The sequence below is a fragment of the Athene cunicularia genome (genome assembly GCF_003259725.1).
Source record: "Athene cunicularia isolate RWA chromosome 12 unlocalized genomic scaffold, athCun1 chr12_part1, whole genome shotgun sequence".
Classification (NCBI taxonomy): Eukaryota; Metazoa; Chordata; class Aves; order Strigiformes; family Strigidae; genus Athene; species Athene cunicularia.
In genome coordinates, this window is record NW_020799116.1 from 15,933,069 (window position 1) to 15,947,833 (window position 14,765).

Sequence of the window (14,765 nt, forward strand, 5' to 3'; positions counted from 1 at the left end):
ATCCTAACGGAAAAAAGCTTCAATGTCAAAACTGTGAACAGTGTGAAACAGATTGCATCATGCATTGGAAGCAAGCTGTAGCTTTGTGTTTAAGAAAAAATAAACACGGTGAAAACCAGTGGATATTAGTATACGGTGTTGGTCAAATACTTCTTTTCTACAGACTGTGCCAAAGGGTACAAGAGTATGCCAAAACAAAATGAACACATAATGATGATGTATGTAGTCATGATTATAAATACATCTCAATGACAAATGATGACAATAACATATGAAGGAAAGCATTCAGGTTGCCAAAATATCTTCAGAAATATGTGTGTCTATATACATGCATGTATATACATATACAATTTGTTCAGAGAATAATTACTGGAATTAAAATGTGCTATCAAGTAATTTTCTTCATAGTCTTAGTGCTCTCTATATTCCCTGTTCAACATGAACCAAATGCCCAGAGCAGATCTAAAACGTATCTTTTTTTCTTGTAAAAGATGTATATTTAAAACTCTAAGTTCAGAATTAAGATGCTGATGGCATAGGGTATTATTATGATAACCAATAAATATTCAGTTGTGCTATAAAGTAAATAAATTATTAGTATTAACACCTTCATGAGAGCAGCTCAGAAATTTACTTCTATTTTCAAATTAAATATTGCAACACAGTGTAGATTTCATATTTCAATAAGACTTCATAGTAACAAAAGCAAATCTATGAGAATGTATTTTTCTGACCTATCCTTAAGCCTAAAGAGATAACAAAATTTATTAACAGTAGTCAAAAATATCAATTACTAGCAACAAAACATAAATTCTAACATATGATACTGATGCATAAAGTGGAATTCAAACTGAATTGCAGTGCTTTTGTGCAAAATTGGAATCCAAATTCTCTTACTGGAGGTAGATATGAGATTTTTAATCCAAGCCTCCACCCAAGCAAGATCAGCTGTTCCACCAGTTACTAGATGAGTGGACAACTACATAAAAACAAGCACCAGCCCTCCCAGTACACACTCCTCTAGCAGTCTAGCAAACGAGAAGAGCATCCCACTGTTCACAGTTCGACATGATGCACTGCATAGCCCTGAAATGGTAAGAATGTTGCTCCTTCTTGCCAATGCTGGTTTTGGGAGAGATTTATTTGATGTATGATATTGCTACTAACCACTGTTAGTTGTTCCGGTAGTGTAAGCACTGAATAAGCCTCATGTGTTTACAGTGGTGATTCAAGAGAAATAGGTTTTCCTGAGGGAGTCAGGAGGAAGATATCACTGCTCTTCCTTTAAGCCCTATTTCAGCAAAGAACTTGAATTTTACTTAACTTCAAACATAAAATTAGTCCCCTAGGGACTGCATTCAACATTTGCACAAAAGTAAAGTGAACTCTCCATTATTTTCTTGACATTTTGGCAGCACGTGAATGGTAAAAGAAACTTAAATAAAAAACGTGAATTAAAACTTTGTAACTGCTACTGTAAAAATGTGATCATGCCTCTAAGTCATCCAGTGCTAGTCATCCAAATGGTTTCTTAGGTGACAACTAAAATAATTTCTATACAGTCAGGCTGGATTGAAACTTGTCTGTTACTTCCATTTAAGAACTTGCTCACTTATTCAGAATTTATTTCCAATTTATCTTTCATTAAGTTAAATACATCCATCTCCCAGAATGGACTGACATCTTGTGTCTCACAATCACTACTCTGCTTTTTTAATTGAAAAGGAACCATTTTTATGACCACACAAGACCTTGTGTGTCATGCAAAACTTTTTTTAAACAAAAGGTCACAAGACCCAGAAGTAAGTATATGTTTTAGTAGTGGGTTTAATTTTTTTATCGCTATACCATATATATATTTACTTATATATACTTGCCTCTAAAAATTTCTAAAAATAAAATGAACATGAAAATTAATTAGGTTCATAAAAGAAGAACTGGTTAAAGGAAGGGATAGTAAGTGACAGAGTAAATTAAAAAAACAATCACAGAAAATAGTGTATTGCTAAAATATATGCTGCTCTGAGGTGGTTCATTTCTGGAGCTGGCCACCAATCCAGTCCTTCAGGATGCTGAGCAGTCCTGTAAATTGCTGAACACATTAAACACTGATTTCCACAGCCACCAAAAATATTTAAATCAGTAATTTCCTGGATTATATGTGAACAGGAGGTTATTGGAGCAGAAGAATCAGCCTCAGGGCATCATATACATTATTAAAAAATGTTAAAAATATAAGAAAAGGAACAACAAAATAAAGAGATTACATTTAATTTCCAGAATTTAATACTGAAATCAGGTTGATATGTAACTAGAAGGTCCAACCCACTCTTGAAAAAATGGGTCAGATAGATACAAACATGGTATATACTAAAATAACTTGCTGGCCTTTGGAATTAGTCTAAATGTACACAGCTAAACTATCAGAATGATGCTGGGTTGTTTCCTCAGCATGAGGCAATTATACATGCAAACCTAAAAGAATGTTTAGTTCATCTTGAGTACATTATTTTAGGTATTCACATTTTTTCAAGTCTTCTTTTACACTGATAATTAAGATGGCTGTTCTCACGCAGTTACAACTGCAACAATATCTGATTTTACATTATTAGTGCTAGCAATTTACACTGCTTCTGATCACCCCTCAAACTAGGCTGAGCTTCTTCGTTTAAGGAGTTTCTTTAGTGGGAATTTTCACAGGTGCTATTTCAATTGTGCTTGCTATCCCATTGAAAACAAAGTCTTGTTAGCATCTTAGCAGAGCTGTTAGATTTCCCAGGATCACAGTCAGTGTTAGATAAAAAGTACAGATGGAATGGTGCAATACAGAAAGCCGAAAAAATATTAAGAAAAAGGTTCTAAAATACTGAATTTGGTTTACAGAAATTTACACAAAACTAATGAAGTAGGAATAATTCAGTAGAACCAAAACAATAAAAGTAATAAAAATCTAAGAAATTTCCCTGGACATTCTGCAGTACTCACTATTTCATAATGAAAATGGGAAATCAAGCCCAGAAATATATTGGAACTGTGATACTTTAATGACTTGCACAAACAAAGCACAAAAAAGTGAGACCAGAAACAGACAATACTTAGTACACAAACAGTCTGCTGTGCAGTACTAGAAGACATCAGAGATGGGCCTTTTTTCTCCAGTGAGTATAGCATGAAAACTAAGAAATGACAGCGCTAGTTCTTGACTATGGTGTGTACTTTTTCTGAAAATCACTACTTGATCTCCAGAATACTTTCAAGACAACTGAGTGACTAAAATGACAGTGTTCTTCGCAGCTGAAAGCTCAGCAGTGATCAGTTACAAGTAATGCTGTCAAATTAACACTGTCCATACAGTGTTAAATACAGGGACATCTTCTACTGTCACAGAAGTACAGTTGAGCTGTTTTTCAATCTCTTCACAATCAAGAACATTTTGCAGTTATTGGGGAAAGCTATTCTAAATGATTGGTCTTTACACTCCTTAGATATTACTGTCATCTACACCAGTACTACTGTGAATGGAAACAGTGGATAAATTATAAACACTTGAGCTGAAAGCCTAAATCCAAAATTTTGTGGGGAAAAAAAATCCCAAAAAAAACCAAACAAAAAAACCCTAAAACCAAATTAGAGGCATCTTTTAAAAATCTGTTCCACAAACTGTAATCGTACTTTGAGAAACACCTCAATGGGACAATGCAGTTCTGTGCTGACTGACCCTCCCTGTCAGCTCAGGTTCCTCCAGTTCACATGTAGAAAGATCTGTCACCCGCTGAGAACTGAATAAAATCAGTCTGCAATTTAGGTGTCAGGCTATGGTCCTTCTGCTCCCATGTTATCACATGACTCCTTCATTATTCCTTCCAGTAATGCAGCCAGTCATGAGATTCTCACAGTTTAGCATAAAATCAGGAAGGAATTTTAAGGTGAATCAGCCTTTAAATTATTTTGATTATGTTTACTCTTTGAGATGGCAGTGTAGAATTTGCAGCTTTATTAAGAAATTTTAAGTCTAATAGACTCTGTGTATGCTTGAAGATATTCTACCATCTTAAAAAAAAAAGCCAAACAAACAACAGAATACATTAGTTTTCTGTATTTGGTTGGACTGCATTTATAATAGTTATTACTCTGCTTACCAAATAGACTAGAACCAAAGAATATTAAAAACTATGAACATCACTGTTTCTCAACAGCAGCTACTGCCACTAATTGACCTCTGTGTCAATGCTAACATGCTCTGAAGGCAGACCTGTATGGGATCAGTATAAGAATTTCCTTTGCCAGCAGACTTATCCGCTCGTTTCTGCCCTACCATGGCCACACTACTGCCAATATTGTGTGCTCAGCACCTTGTCCAGCCAGCTGTGAAGTCCTCAAACTCTTGTGGAAGCACAGCTCACACAGCTATGGGGGCAAGAAGGGCTGTGGGTGAAGGCTGCTTAAGCTCACGGAGATGCCAAAAGAAATCTTCACCAAACCATGGCCTCAGTCAAGACCAGCCTGACAAATCCAAGCTCCTAGTAGGTGGTCTGCTGATCTGAACAACGCACTGAAAGCCAAAAACTGTCTTCTAGACAGATCTTACTTGAGAATTATGTGTTTTCTTTTTTTTTTCCCCTCATCCTAGAATGCCTGTAACAGATCAGTTTTTCCAAACACAATTTTTATTCCATGTTCCTGGGCAACTTTATTATCATGGTATTCACAGTTCCAAAATCAAGGTACTGTCTAAATTGAGTAAAGGGCATCGTTTCTGCTGTTGACTGGAGGAATGTGATCCTAAGAACCAGGCTCCTAACATGAACCACTTTTGAAAAGAAATTTTAAAATGTGTTTTCTCTGAAAAACTGTTTCAATCAAATGTCAATGATAGCCACAGGATGGATTTGCTTCCCCAAAATATGACAGAGATATTGCAGCTTAAATATTCATCACTGAAGAATATTCAAATTTAGAAGTATTTTGAAAGATGATGCATATTAAATATCTCTACTGAAAAGAAACCATTTGGTTAATAAAATCCACTGGGGCAAAAAAAAAGATGTCTAGCAAGTAGCTTACTAAAACAAATTTAAGAAAAAATGAATGTTATTAGACAGGTCTTAAACTGTGACTGATGTAGAAAAACATGCGAGCTAAATATCTTCAAAGAATACCAAGCAACTATTTATATCTACAGCTTTCTCTGATTAATTTGTTCTTTGATACAGAGAAAATATGTGATGTTGGGTATCTCCTGCATCATGGGTATTTCTTGAAAATTTAGTTCTCAATGATAAACACATAAGATCTTCAGCAGGTGGAACACGCTAACCTCACCTACTGAGTCTGTGTGCTCCCTGAGCATTTTCAGCGGCTGGGCTGGTTCCAAGTCTCACCTTCCTCAGTCTGCCTTTTTGACGTCTCAAGAAACATTAGAGGTAAGAGGCACTTTCCTCTGAAATTTTGTTTTGACTAGTAAAACAAAGAAACATGAAAGTACAGAAGCACTCGCGTATCTACTACAAAACTGATATGCATGTTGTTATCTTTCATTTATAATTTTTGTGATACAGCTTTCATTGGTAAAGCCAGCAAGTCAGACAGAACAGACAAAAATGAGTATCTCCCTATTTTTTTCTTGGAAAGGGATCTTTCTGTTGTCCAAACACCTATATCAGTAATGGCCATCAGTCAAAATTCTGGTGAAAAGATGGAGTTTTCCAAGTACTTTAAACGTAATTCAAATTTAAAAACATTTACTGCAGGATGGGAAAAGCAAAAGGAACAGGAAAAAAAAACAGACCTATTTTTCACAGCATGGAAAGCTTTACTTTCTCTACGTACCCTTCTGCTGTGAGATATGAATGCCAACATTGCTCTAAAAACCAAACCTCCCACAGAAAAAAAAAAAATCATTAAACTAAGCTACTGAAACAGCTTACAGAATCTTGAATTATCTTGGTCAAGTTACCTACTGGGTTCCAAATAAAATAGTAACAGAGACTTAATTTCTTTTTTATACATAAAATGTTTTAAATATTTTCTGTACATATATAGAAAAACATAATTCTTATTGTCTCACTACACTGTGTGCATGTGCAGCTATATGGGTATATAGATTTAAAATAACAGCTTGAACAAACATCTATATCAATGTTTTGGTCTTTGATTCCAGGATAAAACATACTTTTCTAAAAAAGGATTTGGGGGGATAAAGTTTACATTTTCTGTATTTCTTGATGACAGCAATTACTTTTTAGTGCATGAACAGTTGCTACTTACATTAACTTCTGTTATAGCAATATCAACGACGCTACCAACAACAATTAAGGCATCAAAAGTGTTCCATGCATCAGTGAAATAGTGCTGTTAGGACAAGCATTCAGCAGAAAGAGAGCAAGAGAAAAACACAAACAGAAAAAGAGAAGAAAAGGACAGTGTTATAACACAGAAAGACTCTAGGCTTCTCTGATGTACCACTATAAAATCTAATCTTTCCCTTCCATAGCTATAAAAAATTGGTAGAAAAAAAAGGCTATTTATTTCCCATATCAACATAATTGACCTATGACTGGTCTGTACTCAAACTTTAGAAACATCAGATCAAAATCTGTGACTTGTCCAGATGATGGAAATAGTGGGGAGACAGAGAAAGAGAAGTAGGGACTGGGGAAAGTAAGCTGGGGTATACTCACATCAGCTTCACTGAGAACGACGTCTACTATGCTGCCAATAACGATGAGGGAGTCAAACGTATTCCAGGCATCACTAAAATAGCCCTGAACAGAGCAGGCAGGGTGCAAACGTTTGTGATTACACATGAAATGTCAAATATTTGCATACTTCTGTTTAGTTTTGCATAAACAGAAATTAGTTAAACAAAACCTGTGGTCTAATGAGAAAACAAAAAAAAACAAACAATATTGCCTACTGAAGGAAAAGCAACATATATGTGCATGTGTGTGTATATATATACTTTATATATATACATGTACAGACACACACAGACACACGCGCGCGCGCACACGCAGTACACATGCATAATACACCATTGTATAAGCACAATGTCGGCAAGCAAGCCATCATCCAAAACTGGGTTTGGACTTCTAGCAAGGCTGAAAAATTCTAACATATATACCCTAACAACCATGAGAAAATCCTTTAATAATACTTCAAGACCAAGCCAACTGAAACCTCCTTAACATTAATTACTTCATCACAGTCCTAAGTGACTGGTAACAACATCCAAAGGGTCAAAGCTCATCACTGGTTCATCATGCACAATTATTAACAGAGAACTGTGCATAAATATTGGAGAACTGGCTTAATCTTCTATTCAGAAACTAGGTTTAATACAGGAAGTCACACTACTTTTGCAGTCAGGGCCTGATTCTGTAACCAGCAAAGTCAGTGCTAGGAATCGTAGCAACTTGAACAATTTTTCAATGTTTTTAATGCAGCCAGTCCAATGTCTGAAAATTCATTTTCATAAATTGCTTAGTCACCCTTCTGACATTTTATGGCTTTAAATACATTCCCTGTGTGTATGGTAGTGTCACGCAGCTGCTGATGGTTATAAAGTGCTACCATGCAATTAGCTGTCTATTGGCATCAAAACTGGATGTTTGAGCAAAAAGATATTTCAGAAGAAATCTTGAGGCAGGTTGCAGGATCAATCTGTCACTGGGAATAAATCAAGATGTATTACTCTGTTGAAGGCAACTCTACAGAGACAAGGTATGTAGGTTTTCTGCAATATGTAGATTTTGCCTAGTTATTATAGAAATTCAGAACTGCAAAAATTACTGAACTTGCCCTTTTTCTCATTCAGATATATTAATTTATCAGCCAACCATGACTAAGGAACATGCATTACATGACAAAGGCTGAAATGTACATTTTTGTACACATACATTCTGCTTTCCTGGTAATTTATTTAAAAATACTAACTTGTCAGCAACTATTGAAACTCTAAAAAATAAATTTAATAAAACGTTTAAAATGACAAATGTGCTAATCTAACCTTATGTCTAGTTATATTTATTATTACACTGTTTAAGATAATGTTTCAGCTGAGTAGTTTAAGTTGTTACATGTGTTGTTAGCACTGAAAAGCAAATCAGCTAAATTTTTTTTTTTTTAATTGGACAATTTTTTCTCAAGATTTTAAACTTAGAATTTTAGTAACATCACAGTTTAAAGGTTACACTCAAGGGCATTACTATTTGGAAAAAGCTGATTTCATATGGAAATCTGCTCTTGGAGACTATAAGAGCTGCTACAGAAGACAACAGCTCTACAGAGTATTCTGGGAGAGTAAGCACTGAGCAGAGTCAGGAAAGCTTAACTCCTTACGTACCTATTGCTACTCTCTTTTAACTCTTTCAAAACACAAATTGCTGTTAATTATTCCCTCATGTAAGTAAAGGGCTAAGAGAAAAATAGATCTGAGCATGTTTATCACTACATCCGTTTGTGCCACATGCTTTGGTTGTTTGGAGTTAATGATCAATTCCAGTCTTGGAATTGATGCTCCTGCATAATTCCCTATTGCTCCTTCCTTACTCAGCCTGCTTCACGAGAACAAGCCATTCCCAAAGTTTCTACTAAACTTCACAATGAACCACGTCAACAATACTATTAATCACAAGAGCTTTCATGTGTGATTAAAATCCTAAAGAGATTAGCAGCTGCCAACTAAAGAAGGGGAACTACTCTCATAATATTCTTCCTGATCATTCATAACCCTTATTTCTCTTATTTAAAAGAAGTTTCCTTCCTGATTTTAAAATAGTGATATTTATATATATATACATAAGAGACTGTGGGCAAACAGCAAACAGATAATCAGCACTATCTTGAGGTGTGCTATCCATCTTCCTCTACAACAAGAACAACCAAAAAAGGTCCTCCAAATAAAGGTTAATTTTAGGTACAGAAAAAGTACTTTACTAGACATGCTACAATATAAAGCACTAAAATAACAAATTCACATTTTGATTCAATACAGCTAAAATACTTTACACATTTATTTATTTTATGAAACCTTTTCCATCAGTATAGACAAATATTGTTCAAAGTAATATGTAAAGCAAAAGCATACAAATAAACAAAAAAAAAAAAAAAAACAACTAAGAGAAAATAAAGATGGTTTTGGAAAAGGGAGGAATGGACAAGTCACAGCAAATAAACATCATGCAAATAAGTTGTTTTCACCACTGCAATGACCCAAGATCAATTCACTTACTAGCCATCTTTCCTTTTTTCTTACAAAAATCTGATGTAGAACAACATGGAAAATCATTACAAGTTTAAGCAACAGCTAGCTATCATGAAGCTGTACATATGGTATGTGTTGATGTATTATTTTAGACTTCAGAGCTGTATTTTATTTTGCACTGTACTAAACCATGCTAAGTAACAGATTTTAGCAAATGTGAAGACACAATGCCTGCTCTTTTAATTTACATTATGAAATATTTGTTCACTGAGAAATGCTGAAGGACAAAATCACATATCCTGGGGAGTATGTAGGCATAGAGATTTAACACCAAAATATGTTTCTGTAGATCTACCACATAGATATTTTAGTCCTTTTCATACTCTGTTGAAAAGTTGAGGGTCTCATTCTGCAAAGGTCTATGTGTTCCAATCTCCCAGTCAAGAAGTGTGCTAGACACTCAGCATCACCTTTAATATCTATCACTTATCCAAATTTTATATATTTCAGAGGTGGAAGGCAATCTGCAGTACCTTGATTTTAAACAACACAGTATCACAGTAAGCGCATCAATAATTTATAGTCGCCTTAAGTTTGCATCACCAGCAAAACCAAAAGATCACAGTTTTCACGGGTTTTTTGTCAACATATTAAGGGGACACTGTCAAGCAGATAAGGTAAAAACTAACATGGTTTTATCTACTCTTTATTTTTAGAAAGAGAGTAATGGAGTTTTTATATGATGCTTCGAGCATCTTTGAAATATTTTTTTAAATGAACAGAATAAATAAAGCTGTTCATTCTGCCAGACTAGAATAAGAAACCCACCAGTGACACAGATATAGAGGAAATGAATCCATCTTTCCTCATGGACCCTAAAGCAAAACATTAAGTTGGGTTTCAGATTGCTCCTACTATTATTACATCTTAATACGATTTAATGCAATTTATTGTTATTTTAAGCACGTATCTAGTTTAAAATTTAGATTACTAAAAGACATTCACATTCTGCTTAAGATTGCTAGCGGAATTGTGATTATTAAAAGAACTATGTTGCCAATAGGTGTTTTGTTAAAGCATATCTGATGATTTTAAAAGTTAAAATCTTCAAAGAATAACAGGAACAACCTTAAAGATATTTAACTCCCTTCCCTTCCTGCTAATTAATCTCTGCCAAAAGAGATTGTGAATTAACAAGTTTAAGTCCTGCTAATTAACAAGTTTAGATGTTCTATATCTATGGGGGAATGAAATTCAGGAGATGAGAACCTTTCACTGACAGTGTCTGCCCTTCAAACCCTCAGGGTTTAGATCCAGGGATCTTTCATAGTAAAAGCATCCAATCAGATAGAAAGCATGTTGCAACAGAATTAAAACTCAACTTGTATAAAGTCTTAGAGACCGGTATTAAGACATTGCATTTAATAACGAGTAGGCAGTCCATAATACAAACGATCATGGAGCACTCATGATCAGACCACTGTATTTTGCATTAGCTGCTGTTTCTGACTACAATCACAAGTGCATGGAGAACCATACAAGGATTCACAGTCTTCTTTCAAAGAGCAGATGACAAAATGCAGCAAAGTCTGAAACTTCAGTGTGAAACAAGGATATAGAACAGGAAATACAAATCAGGAAACACAATCAGCATACTCATGACACCGTGGTCCACATATCTGAGCTATCTCCTCTGGGGCCCCATATTGTGTTACTTTTAATGTGAAATCCTTAGCATTTAAATAAGATAGCTGACACAAAAATACAAATAAATTCATTAGAAATGTACAATGGACTGGACAGTGCAGAGCGAGACTACAGAAGAGTGGGTAAGCATTCACCCAGAACTCCACACTTCACATCTCAACATCAGACCTCAAGTGATGTGTAATTTGTTTACCTCTGCAGGCAAATACAAGCTAGCCTTAAATCAAGTAGCTCAGGCTCCACAGCCAAGCTCATGACTAAACGCAAGCTGAATAAATAGTTCTGAAAAGTTGGAAAGTATTTATACATCTACTCCACGCTGAGCTCTGGGCAGCCATGACAACATTGCCATGAGAGCTAGTTGTTTAAAACAAGAAGAAGATTGCCCACACAACCTACAGTCATCCAATATGCTACTTAGCATCAACGAAGGGCCATAGCCAAACGTTCATAGCAAATTACAGATGCAGATATCGTGTTTACTTTTAAAGAAGGGCAATGGAAAATGAAAAATACCAGCCTTAGATGGTGAAATCAGTAAACTTCAAATAGCATGTCTGGCTTTTTTCAAATTCCATGTAGAGTGAGTGACCCAATTTTACTTACTTACAGAGATATAAGCCCAGAATAAACATTGATTTCATTGTACTGAAAACAAAATTTAGTTTAGTTTTTCATCATTAACTTTTGTACTGTCATAAATGCAGTATGAGAACTGAACAAAAAGACTGCATTAATTGTCACAATCTCATTTAATCTTTTTTTTTTTTTTTTCCCAATTAACAATTAAAGTTATCAGTTTCTCTTGGATGTCTATTTTTGAAAATGTGTCTGCATTATTCATTTTGACAGTGTCCCTTTAAGGCAAAGAATCAACTATTCACTGTGGGGCCCTCCACCGAACAGTATGTATATATAACTGAAAACTTAAAAATCTAAAAAGGCTATTGAATAAGCAGTTTATTTCTGTGTAGGTTTGTAGTAGTTGCCTATATTTTACAAAGCAAACAAGTAATTTTGCATTTTAGAATAGCAGTATAATATAACATACAGGTATTTACTGGTGGTTAATTTAACGTAAAGTTACGAATTTACACTAAATTAATGAGAAGTGGTAATGCTTTTAACAAGAAATTATTTTTCTGATTTATAAAGGGACATATTCATTACCTCAAAATATTTCACATCTCAACCACCACCTTGTAATATTTTTTCTGATATCTGCATTTCATTTCCTGGAGTTACATATATACATATTATCAGACTGACATTTCCATTATGATTTCACTGACAAATAAATGTGGGAAACACAGGTTCTTTTTGTTCTTTGAATAATATATAGCTAGTGTGAAACTTACGTTACACTTAATTCCTGTGGTGATGACCTAATTAAATCATATCTAAAACTTACCTTGGGTTTGAATGCAATCAGTTTCAAAACCATTTCAACAGTGAAAACTCCTGTGAAAACCATATTCATAATGTCCATTGCATCATTAAAGAGCTTAGACTGTCCATAGTGCTGTGAATGAAAAATAAAATACTTTTAAAAGTAAAGGCTTTAAAATATTAACTGAAAGTAAGGCAGCCTAAGACAAAGTTGGCAAAATTCAGCAAAGGAAAATATTTTCTAGCAGTATTTATGATGCACACCTACAGACATACAAGACTAGCTGAATATCTCTGGTTATGAATGGAGTTGTTTAAATCTATTCTGTTTAATCCCTGAGTGGAACAAAAACTGTCATTCCTCTGGACCTAAGGGAATCTCCAGAGAGATGGCTTTGAGAGGAAAACCGTCTCCTCAAAAAAAGGAGTATTATTTTTCTTATCAAGATCTGAAATACTATGGTAAAGAAAGACACAACTTTGGAAAGTAGATAAGAGATGTAGGTGGCAAAGAACTGCCTGCAGAATGTAGAAAAAGTAAAACCATGCAAAAATACACACATGAAAACATGTTTAAATGAGTTTTGCATTAACACACAAAACTAGAGTTGCTCTGTATATTAAGTTTTTTAACTTCTAAAGAAGATAAAGACACAGATGATAGAAATATGATAGAAAGGTATGGGTTTGGGTTGGATGGGACCTTTAAAGATCATCTAGTCCAATCTGACCAAATACGAAGTAGTGCATACACAAAATGAACACAGAACAAGTAAACTACACAGAGGTGAAGTAATTGCTTAAAGGCACTGCATAAAAGACTATATTAGATAAAAGAATGTAAGGGGTTGAGAGAAACGTTGCCTAACAAAATTAGACTTTTCAGATTTTCTTGCACATGAATAATCTTGGGAATACACACTTATAAATTACATTACACTAAAGGTACAAAATAAAGCTCAATGTGCTTGATTAGATTAAGAAGATCTTTATTAACATCAAGCTGTTTTAAACAATTTTACTTCAGAGAACTGATGAACAGACTAGAAGATGTCACAGAAGAGTGATCAGAGGTGCTTTTAAAAAAATTTCAATTCATTAAAAAAATGCAGGCTGCCATAAATTAAAGGCATTATCTCACTCATATCCTCCCCTGCAATATATGCCAACAGTTTCAAAAGAGCTTCGGGTTTCCTACCTGCATAGCCAAGCAAAGTGTGTTCAGCATGATGAGGACAAACATGATGTATTCAAATCCAGTAGAATTCACCACATACCAGAACTTGTACTGGTAAGGATTTTTTGGAATATATCTACGAAGAGGACGTGCCTTCAAGGCATATTCTACACACTGACGCTGTAAAAGCAAATACATCAAAAATTGTCAGACTATATCTAACAGTTAATCAACTGATAATATAATCAATAAGTGGAAATAATTAAATATAAGCCTTAAAAACAGGCAGACTATCTACTTGATGTAGGGGGTTTTGTGATTAAATGTTAGTAAAGCATTATAATCAAGTACCTTACCAATCCTCACTTGGTTATTTACAACTGTATCTAATCATACATACTACTCAGCCACATACAAAGACCCAAATAATACTCATGGAAGTTCTGAAGTGTTTCACCTTTATACAGTGTAGTAGTATACAGTAGTATGCTGTAGACTGTATGTATATGTACAGTATATAGCATGACTATTAATTCATCTACAAGTCACACTCTGTCTTTACTAAGTTTTCAGCCACCAGTGTAACTGCATAACATAAAATCCTAGAGTCATTAAAACAAATGCTGAGGAAGTGTTATTCCTTATAGTTCAGTTAATTTGCCTGGCAAGATCATGTCACATACATAGTAACATCATGGATTCAACTCCCTAACCTGTTAGTGCCTGAAATCTTCATGTACACTGGGCCTTCCACTTGTCTTTTGAAGAATGCTTATAAAAGCTGACTGATATGGCACAAAATGCAGAATGAATGCTGGCTAATGTTTCATACTTAATTTTGTGGAGGTGTGTTACAGTCAGACAAGAGTAACTGAGAAATCATGACTGGTGACTGATGAGTTTCTTAGTCAAAGGATTAAACAGTAAAAGGGCACAGCTTTTTAAAATATCCCCCATGAACTTCTAAATAAAGAGGGAAAGGGAGGGTCAAAAAAAATAGAGTAGAACACTTCAAACACTTTCACTTTAAACACTTTCAGACTGTTCAGAACACAAAATTTATTTTCCTGTTCTTATTTATTGTAAAACCTACTTCTGCCTATGGATAAGCTGGCAAGTGCTCTATTCTTCTTAATGTGACCAACAAGTGAGACACTATGAAGCTAACAAGCTTAATGTAATACCTTTCACAACAAAAAGACTGATATGTTGGGCTTATGGGAAGAAGAACACACAATGACCTGAAAACCAGTTGATAGCATTTATGACTTCCATGTTTTACCAAGA

At 34.7% G+C, this 14,765-nt stretch overlaps 1 protein-coding gene across 16 annotated transcripts in view; it reads right to left on the reverse strand.

The window, feature by feature from the left end:
- CACNA1D (calcium voltage-gated channel subunit alpha1 D) overlaps positions 1–14,765 on the reverse strand; it is a 232,573-nt gene that overhangs the window by 44,166 nt on the left and 173,642 nt on the right. For 4 of the 16 annotated variants that reach the window (XM_026857471.1, XM_026857472.1, XM_026857475.1 and 1 more), the window contains exons 28-32: positions 13,500–13,658; positions 12,324–12,434; positions 9,233–9,262; positions 6,681–6,764; positions 6,268–6,351 (exon numbers count right to left, since the gene is read on the reverse strand). In XM_026857471.1, the coding sequence (XP_026713272.1) occupies positions 6,268–6,351; positions 6,681–6,764; positions 9,233–9,262; positions 12,324–12,434; positions 13,500–13,658 (468 nt within the window). The remainder of the gene's footprint in view (positions 1–6,267; positions 6,352–6,680; positions 6,765–9,232; positions 9,263–12,323; positions 12,435–13,499; positions 13,659–14,765) is intronic. The other 12 variants (XM_026857485.1, XM_026857474.1, XM_026857476.1 and 9 more) reach the window with 5 other exon arrangements.